Raw genomic sequence first — 26,620 nt, forward strand, 5'->3', positions numbered from 1 at the left:
AACATTGACACACACACACACACACACACACACACACACACACACACACACACACACACACACACACACACTGAGATGTCTGAAAGAGGAAATTCCAGGCACTGGTCTCCAGGCAGAAACACAAATATAATAGTTGTCTAACACGTAACCAACTGTAAACAATCTGAATCAAACGACGGTACTTTCAAACTCTCAAACATTATTCCAGCGTTTCCCAACCGTTCATTGATTTGTGGCGGCCCGTCATGAATAAATTTGGACCGCCACAGATAAATTTGCCCCTGCTTACTTAAAAAAAAAAAAAACGATTTGGCGCTATCTGTTCGCCCTTGCTCAAAAACACATCGCCATCATCGGTCTGTGTAAGTCCTTGTTACGACTGGCCAAAGTATTGCGTCGTTACGCAAACTTGTCCTGTCCACCCCTCCGCCCACCCCTCCCCCCCATCGCGCCCGTCCGTGTTAATACTGAAGTCAATGCGTCAGTCGGATGGTCGGTGGGAGGCCGCAGTGGCCTCATCGACTCTCCAAATTTTGCCAGAGTCAGCACAAAACTGAGTAATGAGCCACATTCTTTAAGTGTGTGCTCCAGATAATGTTCTAAAGCTCATTTTCATCAGTGTACACACGCGCTGAGGGTGTAGATCACACATCTTCTTGTGGACGGCAACACAGCAGCAACCTGTTGCTTCCCAGGCGTCTCCTTACATGTGGGTTCTCTCGTTAATACCGACTTCCTCCCACAGGCGGGAAACATGACCGTTAGGTTGACAAGGACTAAATTGTCAGCAATGTTAACAAAAACATGTAAACTCGTTGCTGATTTGAAATTGTCTTTGATTTTTACAAAAACGCACATTCGGTTCGTCAAAGACTGTGACTGATCTTTGATGTTGACAAAAACTCGTACGTCACGTTGAATGAGGACTCTAAATTGTCAGCAAGGTTTACCAAGTTTAGGTTTGTTGAAGACTCCAAATTATGTTTGAAGTTTACAAAAAAGCGCATTCGGTTTGTCCAAGACTCTAGCTGATCTTTGAAGATAACAAAAAACACCTAAGTCAGGTTGCATATGTTAGTGAGTAGTCGTCGATGTTGACCAAAAACGTACATTTGTTTCATCAAAGACCCTTGTCTTCAAGGTCGATGAAAACCCTACGTTATGTTTGTTGATCGCTCCATATTGTCTTTGATGTTTTCAAAAACGCACATTTGATTTGTCGAAGACTGTATCTGTCCTTCAATGTTAACAAAAACACGTACGTCAGGTTGAATGATGAGTTTAAATTGTCAGCAAGGTTTACCGAGATTGGGTTTTTTGAAGACTCCAAATTGTCTTTGATGTTTACAAAAAACGCACATTTGGTTCGTCAAAGACTGTAGATGATCAAACAGTTGGACATGTCCATTCATCAATTTTGAAGTCAAATTAAGTTTACCGCTAAAGCTGAGTTTAGCATCCTCAAATTTCACCCGAAACCAAATATCGCTAACCTTCTGTGAGTAAATGTATGTTCGTTTTGTTGAGAACTAAACTGAAGTTTACAAAAACATTACTAGGTTAGGTATGGTAGCGAAAACATGCATGTTAGTGTTTGTTGAAGATGAGGTCTTTGATGTTTACCAAAAACGCATACTTGAAATTATCCCAGATCTTTTTAAATTTAGGGTTAGGATTAGGCTCTGTGTTGAGATTGAGGCTAAGGGTTTGGTCAGTTGTCTTCAGTGTGACAAAAACATCTGCAGTATGTTAGTGGCCTTTGATGTTTACCAAAAACACATACTTGGAAATGATCCGAGATCTTTATGAACATATGTTGGGTTAGGATTAGGGTTGTGTTGAGGGATTAATGGTTTGGTCAGTTGTCTTCAGTGTGATGAAAACATGTATAGTAAGTTAGTTTTGCTGAGTAAAAGGTCTTCAATGTTTACCAAAATACATACTCGAAATGATCCTAGATCTTTATGGACATATGTGGGGTTAGGGTTAGGGTTTGTGTTGAGGTTAGGGTTAGGGGTTTGGTCAGTTGTCTTCAGTGTGTCAGAAACGTTGTACAGTATGTTAGTTGTGCTGAAGATAAGATATTTGATGTTTACTAAAACACATACTCAAAATTGTGTTAGATGTTTGTGAAAATATGCAAGGTTAGGGTTCGGATTGGGGTTCGTGTTGTGGTTGGGTTTAGTAGGGGTTTGGTCTGTTGTCTTCATTGTGATGAAAACATGTTGAGTATGTTAGTTTTACTGAAGACAAGGTTTTTCATGCTCACTAAAACACATACTCATAAGAGTTTAAAGTATGTACCTATCCCAAATCACACAGTGTACTGTATGCTAAATTTCACTATACACATACAAAAGTTGTATACAAAAAATACCTACGAAGGTTTACGAGGTTGTCTTTGATGTTTATGCGAGTCTGTACAGTATGTAGGTGTGCTACAAGTCTCGATATCAGATTGCTCATGACGTTTCCTGCGTAGGACAGCCGGAAGGAGGAAGTGTGAGTAGACGTGTGCAACAACAACAATAAGAGCTCGTCAGACTGACAACACCACTCTCAGCTAAGAGTGCGTCACGCTGTGTTGAGAGAACACAGCCGGATACAGCTGACAACCCGAGGACGTGTAATTATCAACACACACTTGCATGTTGAAAAGTCTGACAGCACACACATGAGCAGGACTTCATCCCCACCATCAGTCTGTTTGTGGTTCGCGGCTGCCAGCGCCGATAGCACTGCTACGCTTGTTTGTTTGCGTGCTCCCAAAACACATCAGCGGTTTCAGCGGGTGACAAGTCGATAATCCACCTGTTCAGCCAAGTACAAACAGAGGACAAAGAGCGAGTGCAGGGTGGCAGCTGTGGGCTTGAAAGCTCATTAAAGGCGTTGCAAAAAGTGATAAACAATGTCACGGCAAATCCTGATTTGTAGAAATAAGCCCATCACGACAGACTAGCGTAGAATTACAACATCGATTGTGTGATGCTAGCATAGCGCGTCCATTTGTCTGCAAATTTGTGCAAACTCTTGGCCATACGTGCATTGTACGAGGTGCATGACTATTGATGTTGACGGGGGCGAGTTCTTGCCATCAATCAGCGCATCTGCAAAAAGATCCTGCAGCCTTTGCTTCACTGAGTGTGCGAGAGGAGGCGAGAGTCGTTTCACCATGACAACCTGCTCACTACGCCCTGAGCATCCGACAGTCCCTGGCTGAGAAGAACATCGCTGTCCCGGAGCAACCTCCCTATTCACCCAACCTGGCTCCTGTGGGATTTGTCCCTCTCTCCCAAGTTCAAGGGGGTCATCAAGGGGGCCCGTTTTGAAGAGGGGAACCCTGGAAAAACTTCTCTGGAGTGCAGAGAAGACTGGGAAAGTGCGTTGAACTCTAGGGCGATTAAGTCTAAAGGGAATGGGGTTTGTAGTTTGGGTTTGAATTATACAGTAGCTTTTGAGACACCAGTCCTGGAACTTTTCTGACACACCCCGTATCATCCTCGGCCATTTTTGAGTTTAGTGAATTAAAGCAGCATGCCATGCACTGTCTTGAACGAAGAAGTTTACTTCCATGGCATGTTGGTCCACACGTTTTGGGGGAAAAAACAGGTCACAATCGGTTTTCTAGAAAAATAAGGCTGCCACTTTACTTTTGAGCCACGAGCGAGGAACAACAACACGAGGCAAATTTAACGCTTGCCAATCAGGTTGGGTGATGTACGCTAGCAGTGGACAGGTATCGCTCTGGCTAAATGCAAATACGAGACACGGCAGGGCAGAACAGAATGGACACATAAGCACATGATTTTATACATGAAAATAAGTAAACAACGTGCTCTCCTCCACCGTTCGCCTTCTTTGTTGTTTTGCTGCAAACATGAACGCTCTGCCTGCTGTCCTTTTCCCCCAGAATGTCATCCCTCCTGCTGGCACTGCACTGGACCATCTGCAGACAACTGCTCGTCCTGCCCTTCGCCGTCCAGCCTGCACGAGGGACGCTGTGTCCCTGCCTGCCCACAAGGCTTCTTTGTCCAGGAAAGCCAGTGTCAAGGTGAGCATGTTAGTCAAATACCTGAACTTCTGAAGAAGCAAAATCCTACAGCGATTCTCATTCATCCAGGTCACTGTATTCCCAGGGCATTGAATCGATCGCAACTGGACTGTTGAGGTTTCGTTTCTCATCCGAGCAGGCTTTATCAGTTCATACTCAAAGACTAGATAGGACAGCTCTAGTTTGAGGGGATGGTGCAGAGTCAGAGTAATTTATCCTTCTCTTCTTGTCGGGGTGTGCCTCTACCCTACAGGGTAAATACTTTACATCCTGCACCATCTCCTCAAACTATAGCTGTCCTATCTAGTCTTTGAACACAAACTGATGAAGTCTTCTAAGACAACCTGAACAGTCCAGTTGCGATTAATTAAATGCCAAATAAACAGGCTTCACCAGTTTGTGCTCAAGGACTAGATAGGACAGCTCCCATCATGCGAGAGCTGTCCTATATAGTCTCTGAGCACAGACTGATGAAGTCTTCTAAGACAACCTGAACAGTGCAGCTGCGATCGATTAAATGCCAAATAAACAGGCTTCATCAGTTTATGCTCAAAGACTAGATAGGACAGCTCTAGTGTGAGGGCATAGTGCAGGATCCCAAGTATTTATCCTCTAAGGCAGCGGCACGCCCAACCAAGAAGAGGAGGGTAAGTACTTTGAAACCTGTAACCACTACATAGCGTTATTTTGCCCTTTTCTAATCTGCGTTTTATTGCCAACACTCAGTTTGGTCGTGGTTTAGTTTGTTGGTATATTAGCATTGGTATGGAGAAGCCGAGCTTATACGGTTATTGCAGTTTTGTATCTGTGACCTCATTTCAACTCCAAAGATCTTTGCGTGTTTTTTCTGGAAAAAGCTTTTTATTTTTTACACCCCAACTTTTTAACAGAAATGGTAGCTGGAGACACGTAGCGAAGGAGAGAGAGTCGCTGCAAGAAGACAGATGGGCCGGGACTATTTCCCATGGGACACCAAATAAATGGGCTTTGTTTTGCTTTGCTTTTTTTTCAGTGTTGAGTGGCTCATTAGAAGCTAGAGCCACATAGCCTCAACACTTATTGTTTTTCTGTCTTAAACTTTCGCCGCAAAGTTGTGCTGCTGCTGACCTCTGCAAGAACCAAAGACCATCTTTACCATCATTAATGTGACATTATTTTCGCATTTTTGCCCTTCTTTTGGGCTTATGGCACTGAATTCTCTGGCCAGTCATCACCCAGGGATATTAATTCAACATATCCATTTGGGAGCCACAATCTCTTTTTTTTTTTCAAACCGATAACAATAACTTTCTGCTTCTGAAGACCGACATGGTACCGATAACCGATAACTTTTATATTTACTTTTTACAATTAGATGTAACAGTAGTTTGTGCACACCTGGAGGTAAGAAGACTGGAGCAATTTTGGATTTGACCAACTGTACCTGTTGATTGGTCCTAATCAAATATCATGACATTACTACCACATCCCTGCTAGCAGGAAAACCAGAGTATAGCAGGGAGGCAGCAAAGTGCATTATATTCCGACACACGCTCCGGGCGGCCGGTGTGACGCCACAGAGGTCTCTGGCAAACCTTTTGCATTTTTCAAATGCCTCAGGTGGCTGATAAGGAAAATAAAAAAAAAAAACAACAGCAGCAAAAATTGAAAAATATGCAGTAATTTTACAAGAATATAGTCAAAATATGACGAGAAAAAAGCTGTAATCTAACAAGAAAGTGTTGTAGTTTTACAAGAATAATGTTGTAATACTAGGAGGAAAAAATAAATATCATTTTAGTAGCATAACATTGAAATATTAAAGAAAAAAGATGTTATTTTTTGAAAGTCGTAATATTACAAGAAACCAACAAAACAAAATAAAGTTGTAATTTTTGGAAAATTACTTTGTGGAAAAAGTTATAATATTGTGGGCATAAAGTCAAAATATTGTGGGAATAAAGTCAAAATATTATGGCAATAAAGTCATAATTAGAGATTTTTTTCAAGTCAGTAACGATAAGTTTTTTATATCTGCTTTTATTATTTAGATTGAATTATAGTTTGTGCACACTTGGAGGCAAGAAGGACTCAAACAAAGTTGGATTTGACCAACTGTGCCTGTTGATTTGGCCTAATCAAATATTATAATCAAATAATCAAATAATCAAATATATGATAATATGATATACAGCGGGAGGAGCCACCTGCTGTTGCCCAGCAAGGTACCTTTTGCACTTTTCAAACGCCGCAGTGCTGGCGTTCCAGGTGGCTGCTAAGGTTTTTTGTGTGCTCGATGGGGTTTTTCCCCCACATCTTCCTCGGAAAGTGGATGTTTGTGTACAAGTGAGGTCAGGGGAAGTTATAACAGGCAGTTAACATCACTGTCAGGAGGAAAAAGGAGTGCTTAATTTGCTCACCTGCACAGTACGGGTGCTCTCGCCTCATTGAGGCGTTTTTTAAATGATCCGTTATCAGAGCTGTCTTTAATATTATCAGATTTAACGATATGACATCATAATTCCCTCATATCGGCCTAATAATTATCAGTCGGATAATTATTGTGCACCCCTAATATCCATATTGGATAGTTTTTTTGTGTGAGCTACTGTGGCTAATATTGTATGGCTAATAAAATGTTGACACATTGAAGGCATCATGGATTTAACTACTCAGGAGTATTCAACCCTCATTAGAAATGACGTTCTTTTCAATAGATGGCGTTAACAAAATGGTGGAGCAGACCCTGTACCTCAGACCAATCAGAATACAGCAGGTGTGGCCGGGGTACACAAATTTCTGTAGTATTGTACGAAAAGAAACTGACTATAGTGCCCCACAGGGATCCAATATCATTTCCAAACCCCCAGAAATGAACGGTATAGGGCGCCTTTTACAATAAATAAATAATAAAGTGCTTAGTTCTAAATATTATCTTTCGTTTATACAAGCTGTGAAACAGATTAATGTCGCTACGCAACGACATTACTTGCCGAGTTTATTCTTTTGTCAGCGTGAATGCTAATTAAAAAAATACAAAACAATCGGGACACATTTAAAAATGTAATTTCCTGGAAAAATCTAATCCGATAAGAAGATCATGTGTGACTTCTCTCTCATGGCCATCAAATGCTGCATTAAAGCAGCCCCGAAACAGGCCCCAGATCAGTTATCATGGACTCGTCAAGGTATTTTTCTGCATGTTTTCCTGGACAAATGACGTTGTGATTCACGATTGTTGTCATAGATTAAAGTCTGCTGTTTTCATTTCTACAGGTGGATGTTGTGACAACACATGACATGTTTTGGACTACTTTGAGACTGTTTTCACAGATTTTTACCAGTTTTTTTCCCTCCCCCTCCAGTGTGCCATCCGTCCTGCCAGACATGCTCAGGTCCCTCCCAGGCCGACTGCTCCTCCTGCCCCCAGCTGGCATCGCTGCACAGCGGCTACTGCAGGACAAGCTGCGAGGAGGGACATTTCCTCAGCGCCACGACTGCAGAGTGCCTCAGTGAGTCAGAGTGAGAGTGTGTCGTCGCTGTCGTAGCGCATGCATATTTTTAGCTTGAGCGGACCCCCGTTGGGAACGCCAGCTTCGACTCTGGCGTTGTTGCCGCATTGGCCTTTATGCCGGGCGTCACACACGGTCTTTTAGGAGTCGCCTCACGTGTGTCTTTTTCATCTAGCGTCTCCATTATTCATGAGGAATGTCGTCTTTGTAAAGTAGATTGTCACGTTGACAGATTTTACCGAAAAGCTTTGTGATATCTTACAGCGTCTGTGTCCTGTGAGTATAATGATTTGTGCTTCGGTTCATTTCGAAGGGACACATCTTTATTTCCTCTTTAGATAATACAGTATTTGACTTGACTATCATTTCCAGTTTTACAGTCCTATGCACTCATGTCTCATGTAGGGAGGCTCCAATAAACTAGTGGTTCCATGGTCTAATGGTTCTGAGGTCTGTTGTGAAGATCCAAGGTCCCATGGGCCTCGTGTTTCCAGTGTTTATGGTTCTACAGTCTTGAGTTTCCAAGATTGAAGGATGTTGTGTTCACAGGATCCTAGGGGTTTGTGTTCCTAGGCCCCTCAAAACCTTGAGTTCTTGAGGGTCCTATCAACCAAGGGACTTGTGGTTCCTTGGTCAAATATTTCGAAAGGTGTTTTGTTTTCAAGCTCTAAAGGTGTTTCCAGCGATCACGGGGTTTGTCCTCTGAGGTCCCCAATTTCCAAAATTCCAAAGTTGTTCCGGTTCCTGTGTACAATGTTCCTCGGGTCTTGTGTTTTGAGAGTTCAAAGGGCCAAGGGTCTTATGTTTCTGAGATCTGTTTTATATTCCGAGGCCCCACGGTCCTACAGTCCAAGGGTCTTATCTTCCCAGGGTCTTTTGGGTCAGAGATCTTGCATTCCCAATGTATGGTTGTCAAAGATTCTTCTGGTTCTAGGGTCTAATAGTTGTAGTGACTTCTGTTTCCCGAAGTGAATTCCCAAAGTCCTTTTAATTAACGGACATGGGCTCTTGGGTCTAATGGTCTTTGGGTCCTGTGTTTCCATATATCAATGAGCCTAGGGTCATGTTTTTAGGATTTTTGTGCTCCAATGTCCATATTCTATTTTCTTCCGCTTATCCGGGTCCGGGTCACGGGAGCAGCAGTCTCGGTAGGAAAGCCCAGCCTTCCTGGTCTCCGGCCACCTCTTCCAGTTCCACCGGGAGGACCCGAAGGCGTTCCCAGGCCAGCTGTGAGACATAATCTTTCCAGTGTGTCCTAGGTCTGCTCCGGGGACCCCATGTTTGTAAAAATCCTTTGGTTGAAGGATTTTGTGTTCCCAAGGTCTCATGAGCTAGGGGTCCTGCACTTCTAGTGTCTAATGGTTCTAGTCTTGTGCTCTCTTGATCCAAGGGCATTATATTGTCAATGCTCTTGTGTACCCAGGGCACTTTGGGTCAAAGAGCTTGTTTTTCCGACATCCTATGGTCCAATGGTCTTCTTCTTCTCATGCCTAATGGTCCAAGGGTTTTTTTTTATCCTAGGGTCTTATGGTCCCACGATTCTAGTTTCCAAAATTCTTTGCTCCAATCTTATTGTGCTTCTAGGACCTTTGGAAGAAGATAGATGGATGGATGGATGGACGTAAGTCAATCATGTATGAATCTCTATGGCATTCAAAAGTCTGGTTCAAAGCTTACACATCTTTATATAGGTAACCTTTACGCAACATGCCCAGTGGAGTCAGGCGCCTCAAGTGACAAACACCTCACATCCGCTCCGTCAGTTTGCTCGTTCACATTGGAAAGAAAGCTTAGAAACTCTTTTCACCTTGACAGAGTCGTTCAGTCTGTTCATTATGAATCACACTTTTATTAAGAGCCACTTGTGGAGGTTTCCTACAATGTGACATGCTGATAATAAACACAGCAAGGACGTATAAGCCCACGACTGTAGACAGCCATGGCAATACAAGTGTGCATGTTGGCTATCCAATGTGCAGGCCGGGGGCCATTTTTGGCCCACAGCTGCAGCCTTCAATTTTTCTCTATGCGGCCCTTGCTGGAAAAGGTTTGGACATCCTTGGTGCATTTGAAAATAGGGGTGGGCCTCGGGGGCCTCATTAGCCCTGTAGACTGGAACTAGAAGAGGCCAGTGATACATTGGTCAGTTGCTGTCTGAGCTGCGAGTGCGGAACTTGTGCTATTAGAGAGTTGAGATATTGTTACACGTTGCTCTTCTTGGTTTGTCTTCACAAGAAACAAACTTAACACCACAGAAAACGGGAAGGGGGCGGGACAGAAGGAACATCCAGGAGGCATCCAGACCAGATTCCCGAGCGACCTCAACAGGTGCCTCTTGGAGGAACAGCGACTCTATTCTGAGCTCCTCATCCATCTTTTCGTACGTGATTTTGCCCTTTTGGTCACTACCCAAAGCTTGTGGCCATAGGTGAGGGTTGGAACATAAATTGGCTTTCATTTTCTGGCTTAGCTCTCTCTTCACCACAACGGTTCAATACTGCAGACGCTGCACCAATCAACCTGTCGACCTCGTGCTCCAGCCTTCCCTTTTTCATTAACAAGATCCCGAGATAATAAAACTACCAATCCAAATGGTGCGATACATTCTTTTCCGGCAGAGAGCCATAGCCTCGAATCCTCATCCCAGAAGCTTCACATTCAGCTGCGAGCTCCCCCAAACTGGACACCCTCAACGCCTTGGATGCGCCTACAAATTTTGTCCATGAAAATAATTAGCAAAAACGAAGGGCAGCCTTGGTAGAGGCTGACCTACTCGCCTAGTCTGAAATACATACATAAGCACTCAATCTGACGATAAGATCATAAAATCTGTGTTTGTGTTGATGTGGAATACAGTCGTTAAAGTGTAAAGGCCATGCAGAAATAATGACCCATGCAGTGTTATGACCCACAAGATATCTTTTATTAACTAGCCTTTGGCTGGAGTCCACCTGCTTGATCTCCTGATGTGTGATTGACCATGCGCGTCTGCTTGTGTAAGTGGATGTGTGTCCCTGTGTGTGTGTCTGCAGTATGTGTGAGTGTGCATCTGGAGCGTGGAACCAAGCGAGACGAGCGCGTGTCATCAGAAAGAGTAATTAAACGTCTCGTTGCTCCCCAGCGCTTCCCTCCACGCTGACTTCCAATCATGTAAACTTGGTTTTAATCTTCAGCAGGCGGTCAAATCTTATTTCTTTACTCAGTGAGTAGCAAGAGTACAACAACACAAATACTTGTTATTTATCTTCCACACAGTCATTTTTTTGCCAGTCAGATTGAGAAAGTCCTTTTTGGTGGATAGTGACGAAGAACACATCATCCTAGGATGACAGCATCACAACAAAGACATGGGCGGTTTTGGGTTGTGTTTTTTAGGGTGTTTAACGAGCCAAAAGGTGAAAAACATCGAAGTGGCTCCTCCGTGCTTCCGTTATTTCCATATGAGGACTCGTGTGGACCATTCATTGTATAGCATGTCATCCTACGTTGTACCGACATATACCAGGTCGGTGCTGTGCTCACAGACCACGCAGCCTTCTATCCTTTTTACTTTCCAACACTTTCCAACGCAAGATTTGTTGCTGAGCTCATATTCTTTCAAACCCTGCACAGTAACGAGGGGGCCAAAGGTGAGACATGACTGTAAAAGTTGATGCATGCACTACAGGGGAGAAAAAGCGTCTTACAGCCGATGATGCCTGTTATGGATCCCGCCCTCAAGACGCTCAATCATACCGTCTGCAAGTCACGCCTTGAGAGCGCCCACACACCTTTTTACGTGCACCCCCACGTTGCTAACGACACCACAAAGAGGGACCGCGCGGACCGGAGTCAATACTAATCTTGTTTTATATTCAGTTTTATTTTGCGCATTCAATAATTTATGACTGAGGGGCTATCTTATCTGCACGCCGGAGCCGCGTGCGGCCGCTCTCCAGGCCCGCATGTGCTGCGGTACGACGGACTGTGCATGACGCCAAGAGGAAGGAAGTTGTCTGTTGATTTTGGCCCACCTTCACAATTTTTTCCTTCTTTCTGCTTTCTTCTTCGTTTTTTACCCCCAATCCCTCATAAAGCGCAGGAAAAACTCTCCACAGGTGCGCCCACGGTCGCCCCCATATAAAGATATTTATCAGTGCACCTGCAGATGGAGAACTTTAGTGAGCTCGGATAAAACACAGCCAAATGTAGGTGTTCTTTTCTTTTCTTTTCTTTTCTTTTCTTTTTCCTTGGTTTCTAATCTTTTTTCACCATACTTGCAAGCACATATGGGTGTGGGGGGGCGTAGGTGTGGAGCTTAGAGGCCTTTATGGAAGTTGCAGAAAGGAAAACAAAGATAAGGAGAGCGACAAGACAGGGAAATTGTGAACTATAACCTTAAATAATGATATTTATTTACCAGTATACTTATTTCATGGCCAATCTATGTACTTCAACAAAGTGTTGACAAACTAAAACAGTAAATAGGACACATGCGGTGATGTTTTATAATATATGTTTGAAAATACATATAAAGCCATAATATATTGACATAAATATGTAAAAATGCTTAAAAATGAAGGACTTAATTAAAATGTGAAATCATTTGAAAACAAAACAAAATCAAGGTTTTTTTTTTGCAGCATTTTATAAACATAAAGTCAACAATAAATATCTTTTTTTTAATAAAAATGTGGCGTAATTTATTAAAATGTCCAATAATTCATTATATTGTGAAATATAACCTTAAATAATCATGTTGAATCTATTTTTAAAAAATGGTTTCATCACCAATTTATTATTAAGTATGCAAAAATGCTTTAAAAAAATGAAGGAATTAATGAAAATGTGAAATAATTTGAAAACAAAACAAAATGAAGGATTTTCTGCAAATATAAAGCCAAAATAAATAGAAATTAATATGTAATAATAGTACAACAAATGAAGAAATGGATTAAAATTTGAAATATTTTGTTAAAATATCCAATAATTAATCATATTTTAAAAAAATAATCATATTAAGCCGAGTTACTCAACATGTTTTATGACAAATATATTTATTTCATGACCAGTTTACAGTCTACATTTCAACGTGTTCATGGAGTCGAACAGTAAACAGGACACACATTTTTAAAAATGTTTGCAACATGAGATCAGTATAAAGCCAAAATAAATACGTGATACTAAATAGACCAATGAATGAATGTATCAAAACAGGAGTGTCCAAAGTGCGGCCCGGGGGCCGTTTGTGGCCCGAGGCTGTGATTTTAACGGCCTGCAGCACAGTCTAAAAACAAGGAAACTTAAAAAAAACAAAACAGCAGCAGGAATGGCAAAATCAATCAAAAGTGCAAATATTAAGAGAAGAGTTGTAAGCTAGCAAGGAAAAAGAGCCAACATTTCACAGGAATAAAGTAACAGCATGAGGGAAAATGTCATTTTAGTATCTCGAAGTTGGAATATTTAAGATTTTTTTATGTTTTAAATCAAAAACAATGAATAAAGTGGTCAATTTGGGAAAATTAGGTTAGGGGAAAATTTATAACATGAGAATGAAGTGAAAACATTAGGAGAAGAAAATGAAGAAAGTTTAAATATTTGGAAAATTATACAAAAAAAAACAAAAGCAGAAATGGAAAACAGCAGTAAAGTCAAAATATTAAGAGAAAACTTTGTTTTCTCAAGGGAAAAAAGTTTCAATTTTACGAGAATAAACGAGTAATATGAGGAAAAATACCATGCTTGTAACGATGTTGAAATAATTCATATATTTTTTAAAAGGATAAAAAATATGATGGGAATAAAGTTATAATTATGAGAAGAAAATTTACAAAAGGAAAGCTGAAATGAAATAGTTGGAAAATTAAAAAAAACCCAGCAGAAATGGAAAAAAAACAGCTGTAATCTTACAGGAATAAAGTCAAAATAATAAGAAAAAAGTCATAACTGAATGAAGAACAAAAGTCGCAATTTCACAAGAATAAAGTCGTATTATTGTGGCGAAAAGGTCATTTTTAGTAGCATTTCACCTGTGTCACCAAGGTGAAATGCTGTTTTTTGTTGCGCTACATGTAGCTTCTTAGCACGTCTCTGCGTGTTGCTTTACAAAACATCCAAGCGGCCCTTTTTCAGGATGTGGCCCTCGCTGGAAAAAGTTTGGACACCCCTGTGTTAAAATGTCCAATGATTTAATGACAGTTTGTGTATTTCACGGGACGTCCAAGTCCCTGATGCTGATGAATATTCACATATTTCGATACTTGTGCAGCGTAAAACAGTCTGATGTCTCCTTGTCGCCCCCTCAGAGTGCAGCTCCGAGTGTCAGCGGTGCACGGCGGACCTCCAGACGAGCGTCGGCAGCATCTGTCTGTGGTGCGAAGAGTCCCGGGCCTTGTTGCTAGGCGACCACTGCGTCCCCCACTGCCCCCGGGACCACCACGCCTGGCACGGAGCCTGCATCAGTAAGGACCTCCCCTACAAACGCCGTCGGCGTGTCACCTCTCCAAAATGATTATTGTGGGCCTGCGTGCAGGGCCTCAAAAACAGCACAGCACTCCTGTTATATTGAGGATCTTTGGCTTGCATTTTTGCGGTAGGTCCTCAAAAACAGCAAAACACGCCTGTCATACAGGATCTTTGATTAGCACTTTTGCAATCAATCTTCAACAACAGCAAAGTGCTCCTGTCACATAGAGGATCTTTGACTATACTTTTTGCAGCGCGTCCTCAAAAACAGCAGCGCTCCTGTCATTTAGAGGCTCTTTGTCTAGCATTTTTGCAAGAGGTCCTCAAAAACAGCAGTTCACTCTCCTGTGACGAAGATGGTATTTGACTAGCGCTCTTTTCATAACGAGGATCTTTGCCTAGCGTTTTTGCGGGAGGTCCTCAAAAACAGCAGAGCGCTCCTCATATATAGAGGATCTTTGATGAGCGTTTTTGCAGCGAATCCTCAAAACAGCAGAGCACTCCTGTCATATAGAGGATCTTTGACGAGCAGTTTTGCAGTGCGTCATCAAAAACAGCAGACCACTCCTGTCATATAGGATCTTTGATTAGCACTTTAGGAGTTGATTCTTAACAACAAAGTGCTCCTGTCACGTAGAGGAGCTTGACTATTGTTTTTGCAGTGCATCCTCAAAAACAGTAGAGCGCTCATGTCATCAATAATCTTTTACTAGCAGTTTTGCAGCAGGGGCTCAAAAATGGCAGTGCTCTTGTCATTTAGAGGATCTTTGTCTAGCATTTTTGAAATAGGTCCTCAAAATCAGCAGAGTGCTCCTGTGACGAAGATGACGAGCATTTTTGCAGTGAGTCATCAAAAACAGCAGCGCGCTCCTGTCATATACAGAGGATCTTTGACTAGCATTTTTGCAGTCACATTATTTGTATTGGAAAAATCCCGTAAATTATTATTATGGGCCTACATGCTAGCTGTTAGCATGCTAGCTATCAGCACTAACACTTTGACACTTGGGGGCAATTATCCCAAAATTTAAATAAGGTGCCAGGAATTTACAAACATAGCGCATAGCTGGCTTTAGCATTTTAGTGTTTTGCAAATGATACTGACATTTAGCACTTTAGCATCCATCTACTGTAGCAAGTGATGTTCCCACGCTATTGTAAATGCTTCCATATATGCAAACAAATACAGTATATTCATAAATATCCAGGTTGCTCGCATGCTAGCCGTTAGCCTTGTTTGCGTTGTTAGCAACAGGCAGCAGGCCCATTCAAATGCAGTAAAATGTTTTTTCCGCTAGGATGTGATCCGTCATGTGAGGCCTGCCGGGGGGCCGGGCCTCTTGCCTGTACTTCCTGCTACGCCCCCGGCGTTCTGCTGCCCTCAGGTGCGTGCGCCCCCAGATGCCCCCTGGGCCACTACGACAACGGCCACGGAGTCTGTGAGGGTGAGTAAGCCGCATGGACACTCGTCTTGCCCTGTCGTCATTTCGTCTCACTCGGGAAGCGACCGTCCCGTTGTCGTTGTGCAGCGTGCGACCATCAGTGCCTGACGTGCGACACGGGGGGGGCGTGCACGTCCTGCCGCGACCCGGCCAAGGTGCTGCTGTTCGGGGAGTGCCGCTACGAGACCTGCGGCCAGCAGTACTACCTCAACGCCACCACGCGCACATGCAGAGGTACGCTGCCGTCGTCGACACGTCTGCACCTTTTTTATGACGACCGTATTTTACCCCTCTTCCATTTCACGATCTTAATACGGACGACACTTGAACTGAACCCTGCATGAACCCGTAACTTCAACAACTTTGAAGTTCTCTCAAGAGGTTTCGCCGATTTGATCAAGCGGAGACAGCCGCTTGTTTACTGTCCTTGTTGTTTGGGTAACCATGACAACCAGCCTGCCGCCATGTCGGGACATGTCTGTGAAAAAAGTCTCGTTTAGTAAGCCTGCTTGCAAAATTCAGGTCAACGTAGGGTCATTTCCTGGTCATTTCAGAGGCACATGTACGAGAATTAAATCTCATAAACGCTGTCGGATTAAAAACAATACAACATGCTACCAGGAAGTTAGCCAGGCTACCAGGAAGTTAGCCAGCAGAGCACTGGCGACCGGCCTGAGGGACATCCGTCTTTAAAGACGTGAGCGGGATGTCCAGAAGAACGTTGGTAGAGTAAATCCTGGTATCCTGGCTAACTTCCTGGTAGCTTTGCTAACTTCCTGGTATCCTGGCTAACTTCCTGGTAGCTTGATTAACCTCCTAGAAGCCTGGTTAGCTTTATTTATCCTGGTTAACCTCCTGGTAACCTGGCTAGCTTTCTGGTTGCAGGACTAACTTCCTGTTGTCCTGGTTACCTTCATATTATCATGGCTAACTTCCTAGTAGCTTTGGTAACCTTTTGGTAGACTGGTTAACTTCCTGGTATCCTGGCTAGCTTCCTGGTAGCATGGCTAACTTCCTGGTAGCATGGCTAATTTCCTGGTAGCATTGCTAACTTCCTGGTAGCTTGGTTAACCTCCTGGTAGCATAGCTAACTTTCTTTTATCCTGGTTAACTTCCTGGTAGCCTGGCTCACTTCCTGTTATACAGGTTAACTTCTTGGTATTCTGCTAACTTCCTGGTAGCATGGCTAACTTTCTGTTAGCCTGGTTAACTTCCTGGTAGCCTAGCTAACTTTCCGTGTCTTCATGAGAATATACACTACATGTTTATTACATTCCTTATTTGGTTTTCTTTGGGGGGGGGTTCAACAAACAAATAAATCATTGAATCAAATAAATGTAAAATATCTCATTATTTATTAATATATTTTATATATTTTTATTTCCGCAAATCCCCACATAAAATGCCATTTTTGCCCCGAATGTTCTGTCCATTATTGAAGCATTTTCTAATGTAAACGTTTGTTCCTAATATGTTTGTTCCTAATATGTTTGTTCCTATTATGAACAAACACCGCTGAGAAAAAGCACACAGTCGGGGTTTCACTGAAATCCCCTCCTGCTCACGACTTCATGAATTCTTCTTCTCTTTACCATCTAATCCCATCCTCCTCCTCCTCCTCCTCCTCTTCCTCTTCCTCCTCCTGCTCGCGTTGCCAGAGTGCGACTGGAGCTGCAACGCCTGCAGAGGCCCCCTGCGCACCGACTGCCTGCAGTGCATGGAGGGATACGTGCTGCTGGACGGAGTTTGCACCCACGGGTGCCCGCCGGGGTCCTACCAGGACGGAGACGGATGCCTCGGTGAGTTGAGGATGTTGAGGAGCTTCTCTCTCAGTGAGGCTGAACACGATTGAGAACAAACCATCCCAAAGGAAATCACGGAAAACGAACGATCTGTTCCCGGGTCAAACTGTGGCCATAAGAGCTTTATGAAGAACGGACTGCCACTTTTGTAGTAGATCACCTTAATAACAGCAAAGTGCTCCTGTGACATAGAGGATCTTTGACTATTGTTTTTGCAGCGCGTCCTCAAGCAGAGCGCTCCTTTCATATAGAGGATCTTTGACTAGGATTTTTGCAAAAGGTCCTCAAAAACAGCAGAGCGGCCCTCTCATGTAGAGGATCTTTGACTAGCATGTTGCCTTAGGTCATTAAAAACAGCATCACTCTGCTGTGACGAAGATGATCTTTGACTAGCGTTTTTGCAGTAGGTTCTCAAAAACATCAAACGGCTTCTGTCATAAAGAGGATCTTTGACTAGGATTTTTCCAGTAGGTCCCCTAAAACAGCAGAGCAGTCCAGTTATTGTGGTAGATCCTCAAAAACAGCACAGCGCACCTGTCGTATAGCAGATCTTTGACTAGCATTTTTGCAATAGGTCTTCAAAAACAGCAGAGCAGTCCTCATGTGGAGGATCTTTGACTAGCATGTTGCATTAGGTCATTCAAAACAGCATATCACTCCTTTGGCAAAGATAATTTTTGACTAGCATTTTTGAAGTAAGTTCTCAAAAACAGCAGGGCACTCCTGTCATATACTGTAGAGGATCCTTGTCTAGCATTTTGCAGTAGGTAATTAAAAATAGCACAGCACTCCTGTGACGAAGATGATCTTTGACTAGCGTTTTTGCAGTAGGCTCTCAAAAACAGCAAAGGGCTTCTGTGATACAGGGGATTTTTGACTAGGATTTTTCCAGTAGGTCTTCCAAAACAGCAGAGCAGTCCAGTTATATAGAGGATCTTTGACTAGTGGTTTTGCGATAGGTCCTCAAAAACAGCATAGCGGTTCTCTCATGTAGAGGATCTTTGCCTAGCATGTTGCATTAGGTCATTAAAAACAGCATATCACTCCTGTGGAAAAGACAATCTTGGACTAGCGTTTTCCTCAAAAAACAGCAGAGCACTCCTGTCATATATAGAGGATCTTTGACTAGCGGTTTTGCAGTCACATCTCAAAAACAGCAGAGCACTTCTGTCATGTAGACAATCTTTGACTGTGACATTTTTGCTGTAGGTCCTCAAAAACAGCAGAGCACTCCTGTCATATACTGTAGAGGATCTTTGTCTAGCATTTGCAGTAGGTCATTAAAAACAGCATAGCACTGCTGTGATGAAGATGATCTTTGACTAGCGTTTTTGCCGTAGTTTCTCAAAAACAGCCAAGGGCTTCTGTCATACAGAGGATCTTTGACTAGGATTTTTCCAGTAGGTCCCCCAAAACAGCAGAGCAGTCCAGTTATATAGAGGATCTTTGACTAGTGGTTTTGCGGTAGATCCTCAAAAACAGCGGAGTACTCCAGTTAAAAAGAGGATCTTTGACTAGCATTTTTGTAGTAGGTCCTGATAAACAGTAAGGCGTTTCTGTCATATAAAGGATTTTTGACTAGGATTTTTCCAGTAGGTCTTCAAAAACAGCAGAGCAGTCCTTTCATATAGAGGGTCTTTGTTTAGCATTTTTGCAGCAGGTCCTCAAAAATAGCAGAGCACTCCTGTGACGATCTCAGACCAGCAGCTTTGCAGTAGGTCCTCAAAAACAGCCAAGCGCTCCTGAGGCTCCTCTGCATTCCAAATTCAAACATCAAACTTCTTTCATGTAGTCGTTAAACCGCAACAAACAGCAGTAAAAAACCTCCCCTCCTTCCCGAGCGAGTGACGCTTCCTGTTTGCAGGCTGCGACGACCTCTGCGCGGAGTGTGGAGGTCCCGGCCAGTGCCTGCGGTGTCAGCCTCCCTACGCCACCTTGCACGGCCACTGCGCACTGCGATGCGGCCGCAACTACTTCCTGGACGCCCCCGCACACGCCTGCCGACGTAAGACGTCATTGGCTGAAAAAAAAACCCGAGTGTGAGTCGGCAAAAACGGTCACCTTTTCACACGTGACGTCTTCCAGCGTGCTCCACCGACTGCGTGCTGTGCGACGGCGTCGGACTCTGCCGAGCGTGCGGACGGCAGACCTTCCTGGTGGAGGGATACTGCACACCCGACTGCGGACACGGGTACTACGCTGACCACAAGACCAGAACCTGCCACGGTAACTGACTTTTCCCATGCATGTGGGATACGTTGATGATGTTTTTTTTCAGCACCCCCCCCCCCCCCCCCAAACCTCATGTAAGACATCCAAGACATATTTAGTAAACGTCAAAATAAAAAATAATCACCTTATTATGCATACAGAGATGCAAATTTAATCAAGCGCTTGTCATAACTCACCCTGACCACCTCCACACCACCTCACATGAAAAGACACCGACATGGACGAGCGCTGGTTGACAGACAGGTCATGCAGTGTGTGTGTGTGTGTGTGTGTGTGTGTGTGTGTGTGTGTGTGTGTGTGTGTGCGCGGTGTCAAATAAATAAAGCATCGTCACTGTCGGCTGAGGAGTCATGTGGAAAAACAAATCACTTGTAGCCGCGCTCGTAAAATGCTAACTGCGCGCCGAGGAGCATTTAGCCGGGGCCGACCCAAAACAATTCCAGCGTTATTTATTTATTTACTTGCTTTGCAACACGCAGCCTGCAGAGCTGAAGATGCCGTGAGATTGATCGCCTGCTTTATCGCCCCGCAGTCGTCGTCAAATAGCACGGATGATATTTATCGATTAGCTGAGGCGAGATGGAACACACGCGTGAAAGCAACTTTTGAAACAAGGTCATCAGTTATAGTTACTAGTTACTTTCCCTACAAAGTAACTGGGGAGATGCGGAGGCTTGAGGCCAAAATAAGCAGTAGTCTCAGCAGTGAGCGTCACACGATGTACAGCAAAGCCAACAAAGGAGGGAGCAGACCAATGAAAAAAGGCACCATGGAAACTCAAGTGTTTTCAAACAAATGAAAAGCAGGATGGGATGCATGGATTGGGACGCAACCGGGCGCACCACAAGAAGGCAATCATGGAACGTAACATTTAGCTTCCTGTGTCGTCGCAGCGAACAATGGCGACTGAAGCCACGCCCAGACGCTTCGGTAATGTTTGACATCGTAACGAACTCAATTACCGACCACGCCGTTGCTCCCAACCTCCTGTGTAGCTCGCCGGTGGCCGATCATTGCAAACCGCAAGACGTGTGTCCGCGTGCTGCACGAGAGGCTGAGACCAGCGAGTGTCCAAGGATTAAGTGTGTGCACGTGTGTGTTGTGCTTGAACAGCGTGTTTTTTACCCAGTGTTTAACTTCCTTTTACGCTTGTGACCATTAAAAATGCATTTCATATGTGTAAAAAAATGATATCAAATGTAGTATAATAGATAAAAATGATATGTATTTATTATTATTATTATATATTGTATTTATATTTATTTATATCTATAGTTTAAATACATATATTTATAAATAAATAAAATATATAACAATATGTTTTCCTGTTGAGAACAAGCGAAATAGAAAATGGATGGATGAAGTAATATAATAAATGATAGAATAATCATAATCATAATAATAACTATATAATATATATTTTAAAAGTATAATATATTAATACAAATATAAATAAATATAATTATAGTCATAATTTCATAATTATGACATAAGAAAGTAATAATTATGAGATTAAAACGTCTAAATTATGAGATAAGTGAGTCATAACTAGGAGGTAAAAAGTCTACATCATTAGATAAAAGGTCATAATTAGCATCATTTTATCTCATTATGACTTGATCTCATAATTATGAGAGAAAAAGTCATAATTATAAGATAAAAAGTCGAAATTATGAGACAAAAAATCATAATTATGAGATAAAAAGTTGAAAGTGTGAGATTAAAAAGTCCTAATTATGATATAACGTCAAAATTATTAGATAAAAGGTCATAATTATGAAATAAGAAAGTCAAAATTGTGAGATACAAGTCAAAATTAAGAGATAAAAAACATAATTGTGAGATAAAAAGTCAAAATTATGAGATAAAAGTCATAATTATGACATAAAAAATCATAATTATGACATAAAAAGTAATAATTATGAGATAAAAAGATCAAAATTATTAGATAGAAAATCAGAATTATGTTGAATTATGAAATAAAGTTGAAATTATGAGATAAAAAATATAATTATGAGATAAAAAATCATAATTATGAGATAAAAGTCAAAATAATTAGATACAAAATCATAATTATGAGACAAAAAGTCGAAATTATGAAATAAGAAAAGTTGAAATTATGAGATAAAAAGTCATAATTATAAAACAATAAAGTTGAAATTATGAGATAAAAGGTTAAAATTGTGAGATGAAGTCATAATTATGACAAAAAAGTCCTAATTATCATAATTCAAATAAAAAGTCAAAATGATGAGATGCAAACTGCACGTGTAATCTTGACTTTAAAAACCCAGCAAATGCAAGCGAGCAGGATACAGTAGAACCTGGCCGATTGCCGAGCGGCTGCAGGGCACCTCGTTCCGTCCCACACCTGAGGTCAGCTGATCTGGGGAGGAAAGACAGAGAGCAGCGAGCGGGAGGAGCCAAATACACAAAAAGCAAATGTGGAAGGTGACATGGATGACAGTAAACATGTTTTACTATAACAATAAAATACATGACAATGACATAATAACGTCACATAAACGTGCACTGGGGGAGGAGATGGTGCTGTGGGGGATGTTCAGCCTTTAGATAACACCTAAAACCCTCAAAAGCACATGTTTTTTTCAATTGAAGGCATAACTGAGAGGTATCACTCCCTACTTTACTTTATCATTGTTAACCTTGCTTTCATGCATAATGAAAGTGGATCTGTTATGTCCGTCTTTTTGTCCGCAGCAAACAGCAGCCCCCCCACGCTCCACGTCAACGGTTCCCTGCAGGTTCCTCTCGGTGGGTCTGTCCCGCTGAGCCCCATGCTTCTGCGAGCGAAGGACCCGGACAGTCCCCTCCAGGCTCTGATCATCCAGCTGGTGCGGCGTCCCACAAACGGCCGTCTGGTCCTTTTCGGTGGCGGGGAGTTGGTGGAGGCGGGGGCCCGAGAGCTGACAGACGAAGACACCTTCGCCTGGAAGGAGTTGGAACGAGGCCATGTTCGCTTTGAACACCTAAAGGACAAAGCCAGGTCAGGGAGGGGGGATTCTTCTTATTTAGGGTTAGGGTTCTTCTAGAGTTCCCTTTTCAAAAACGCGACTAACGACAAATGTAGCAACTTTTTCCGGTCTTATAGGACACTTTTGAGACTCAAACTTCAAAGCATGTGTCGCTCTTCTCAACGAGCAGCGGGTCCTGCTATGCCCGTAAAAGTGAGGGCCATACACTGAAAAAGTTTTGTAAAAGATATGCTAAGAAGTTTTATATATTTCAAGAAAAAAAATACAACTCAGCTTTGTCATGTAGGTGAAAAAAAACTAATATTAGTATGAATTATTTCCCAATTTTTGGTGTTTTTTTTTCATTTTCCAAAATTCTTCTTGAATAATCTTTGCAAATTGTCTTCTCATAATATTATGAATTTATTCCTGTAATATTTAGACTTTATTCCCATAATATTATAACCTTTTCCCCAACCTCATTTTCCAAAAAGGACAACCTTATTTGTTGCTATGCTACAAAAATGACATGATTTTTCCTTGTAATATTCCAAGTTTATTCTCGTCTTTTTTTCTTGTTGGATTGCAACGTTTTTTCCTAATATCTTTTTCTTAATATCTTGACTGCTATTTTTCAATTTTTGCTGTTTTTTTTCCAACTATTCCAAATTTCTTCTGTTAAATTTTCTTTATTCTTTATTCCCGTAATGTTTTGACTTTATGCTCATAACATTCAAACTTTTTCTGCAGTCTAGTTTTCCAAAAATGACAACTTTATACATTGTGGTTTTTGTTTCTCACATTGCGACTCTGGTTTTGAACATTTCAACTTCATGCAACTAAAATGATGTTATTCTTCCTCATATTATTACATGATTCTCCTAAAAATGCAACGTTTTCTCGTGAATTACAACTTCTTTCGTCTTAGTATTTTGACTATAGTCTTGTAAAATGACTGCATTTTTGCTGTTGCTGTTTTTGTTTTTCTTTTTTTGTTTCCTTGTTAAATTATATTTTTAGAATGTGCCGCGGGCCACACTTTGGACACTCCTGCCCTAAAAAATAAATAAATAAATAAATAAACTAAAAATAATTCTAGTAATATTTTTTTACAAAATTGTGTCATTAATTAAACTAGCTAAATTATTTAAAATATATTTTTTGTTATAAAAATATATTTTAAATTAGCGTAATTAAGCCGTGAGCCACACCTCTAGGAATTTGTGTAGGAATTGTTTTTGTCATTTTTGATTCATCCTGACTAATCCTAACTAATGGCAGTTTTAAAAAATGGTATAAAATAGTGCTCAGCTGTGATTGACACTGCAATATATTGCTTGTTTTGTGCATTGTCATCTTTGCAAAGGCTGGGGTTTTGCGTTGCACCTCATGAGCCGGTGCAGGTGTACCTAATTTACAGAAAGACTTGGAACGCCTGCAGGAGAGACTCCAGAGACTTCAGCCTCAGTTTGTTTCCCGGAGATTGAAGAGTGAATATCTGAGCTTTTAATACACTCGTGTGGCCAAGTTGCTTTAGAGAGTCTTGAATGCTGGAAAGCTTGGCTCCAGCCCAGCTCCCGCCCAGAGGAATTGTGGGTAATAAGCCTTGTCTGCAGCGCCGCTGACTCAGCAAGGTGAGAGGGCGTATGAGTTGGCTGCAGTTTTCTCGTGGACGGGAGCACGGTGATGAAATGCAATAACTACACCCCGGCTTGGCCTCTGGGGGCCTTTTTTTTTTTGGGTGGGTGGGTGCACATAGGTCGATCAGCAGACTGCACGTGACATTTGCGCCCTCCCACGTCTAATAATGTGCTGTTTTTTGTCTCTCACTAGAACTGGAGAGTTTGTTCTGCGTGTGGCCGACCCTCAGCTGCTTTCGCAAAGTGAAACGGTTCACGTTCAAGCTCTCTCCATGCAGGTATGACAACATACGTACATAATAGTCGACACGAGTGCCGCCCTCACCTTTAACTCTATGTTGTCAGGGGACGGTACTATATAGATAGCAACGCATGGTGGCGGAAGCGTGCACGAGTGCTGCAGTTCATCTTGACTTGATTTCATGCAGCCAATCATGCACTGTCTTCCTGGTAGGGACGTCAAAGTAGCCGCACATCAAACACACGTTCATAGATATAGGCGACTGAAACCATCAATAGCAACATTTTCTGGTCTTTCTGGCAGTAGCGTCACGGTCTGGTGCTGCACGAGTGCCGCTCACACCGTTTCTGCAGCACTCGTGCAGCATTCAAAGTGTGACATTACCACCACCGTGCTTGATCGTAGGCCAGACTCACTCAGCTCGCCAAACGACCAGAAAGCGTCACTAGTTTTGTCGTTATTTACAATTTAAGTCAGTTTAAGTAAATTGTGTTCGATGGAAGACAATGCATGATATGCTGCATGCTGTTAAGCCTCATTCAATTCAAGAAAAAGGGAGGGGGTTGAAGGAATTCATCTTTCCCAAAAATGAACCGCAGCTGCCCAGCACTCGTGCGGCCCCGGACCATGATGCCTCCACCACCTTGCTTCACAATGTCACAGTGCATGCTGGAATTCATCTATTTCCCTTAATGAACCACTGCTCATCACATGCCATCAGCACTCGTGCGCGCTACCACCATCATACATGACTGTCTGACAATGTGACAGTGCATGTCTTTCTCAAAAAATGTAACACCGCTGCTCAGTGCCGTCGGCACTCGTGCGGCCCCGGACCGTGACACTACCACTACCATCCTTCACAACATCACAGCGCACGCTGGAACTCATCTATAACCTTTAATGAACCACCACTTACCTCGTGCCAGCAGCCCTCGTGCGCGCTACCACCACCATGTAACTGTGTCACAATGTAGCAGTGCATGGTGGAATTCATCTTTCCCAAAAATGACCCGCAGCAGCTCAGTGCCGTTGACACTCGTGCACGTCAACACCGGGACACTACCACCATCATGCTTGACTGTGTCACTGTGTGACAGTGCATGTCGGAATTCATCTTTCCCAAAAAATGAACCACAGCTGCTCAGTGCCGTCAGCACTCGTGCGGCCCCCGGAACGTGACACTACCACCACCATCCTTCACAATGTCACAGTGCATGCTGGAATTCATCTATTTCCCTTAATGAACCGCTGCTCACCCAATGCCGACAGCACTCATGCGCGCTACCACCACCAGGCTTGACTATGTCACAATGTCACAGTGCAATTAATCTTTCCCAAAAAATAACCTACAGCTGCTCAGTGCCGTTGGCACTCATGCACGTCCACACCGTGACGCTACCACCGTCGTGCTTTACAACGTCATTATACACGCTAGAATTCATCTATTTCCCTAATGAACCGCTGTTCACCCAGGTCCGGCAGCACTTGTGCGCGGTACTACCATCATGCTTAACTTTGTCACAATGCATGTTGGAATTTACCTTTCCCAAAAATTAACCGCAGTTGCACCGTGCCGTCGGCACTCGTGCTGCCTCGGACTGTGACGCTACCACCACCATGCTTCACAACGTCATAGCCCATGCTGGAATTCATCTTTTTCACTGAATGAACCGCAGCACCTCCCTGCGCCGGCGGCACTCGTTCACCTCCACACCGTGATGCCATCACCATCGTGCTTTACAGAATATCACAGTCCATGTTGGAAGTCGTCTTTCACCAATGTTTCGCTACTTACCCAGAGATGGCAGCACTCATGCACGCTATTGCCACACTGCTTGACTGTAGGCAAGAAAGACACAGTTGATTTGCCAGCTATTCAGACAATAATGGCTGTGTGTTGCTCCAGTATTCTAGAGCAGTGTTCCTTCTCTAGTATTGCCCCTTGACGAGCTAGAATAAGATGGGTGCTGAACTTGGGGACTGTACTCACTTTGGGGAGATGCCAATGAAGAAGTGGACATGATGGTGTTTGACTGACAGCAGTAGCATGAGTGGCTGTACTTGGATTGGTAGCAGGGATGCACCAGGAAGGGCATCAGGTATAAAAACATAGCTACAAACATGACGCAGGCTTGTGGCCCGATGGGAGAAACTTGAAGAAAATAATCTCAAAAGTCAAAGATTTCTTTGCATTTTGAAAGCAAAAACTCTGTTTTCTGTTTTTTTCACTTTTACCCTCGGCTGTGAAAAGAAGCCGCGGCAGTCGTGTTGTATTTTTAATAGGCGAGTTGCAAAAAGA

The 26,620-nt window shown here is 42.7% G+C and overlaps 1 protein-coding gene across 3 annotated transcripts in view; it reads left to right on the forward strand.

Moving 5' to 3' along the window:
* Positions 1-26,620, forward strand: part of fras1 (Fraser extracellular matrix complex subunit 1) — a 218,192-nt gene that overhangs the window by 119,951 nt on the left and 71,621 nt on the right. For all 3 annotated transcript variants that reach the window (XM_054775017.1, XM_054775018.1, XM_054775019.1), the window contains 10 exons: positions 3,911-4,051; positions 7,396-7,542; positions 13,827-13,982; positions 15,285-15,431; positions 15,516-15,662; positions 17,087-17,227; positions 19,095-19,235; positions 19,316-19,456; positions 22,184-22,469; positions 24,271-24,355. In XM_054775017.1, the coding sequence (XP_054630992.1) occupies positions 3,911-4,051; positions 7,396-7,542; positions 13,827-13,982; positions 15,285-15,431; positions 15,516-15,662; positions 17,087-17,227; positions 19,095-19,235; positions 19,316-19,456; positions 22,184-22,469; positions 24,271-24,355 (1,532 nt within the window). The remainder of the gene's footprint in view (positions 1-3,910; positions 4,052-7,395; positions 7,543-13,826; positions 13,983-15,284; positions 15,432-15,515; positions 15,663-17,086; positions 17,228-19,094; positions 19,236-19,315; positions 19,457-22,183; positions 22,470-24,270; positions 24,356-26,620) is intronic.

The sequence above is a fragment of the Dunckerocampus dactyliophorus genome, chromosome 4 (genome assembly GCF_027744805.1).
Source record: "Dunckerocampus dactyliophorus isolate RoL2022-P2 chromosome 4, RoL_Ddac_1.1, whole genome shotgun sequence".
Taxonomy (NCBI): Eukaryota; Metazoa; Chordata; class Actinopteri; order Syngnathiformes; family Syngnathidae; genus Dunckerocampus; species Dunckerocampus dactyliophorus.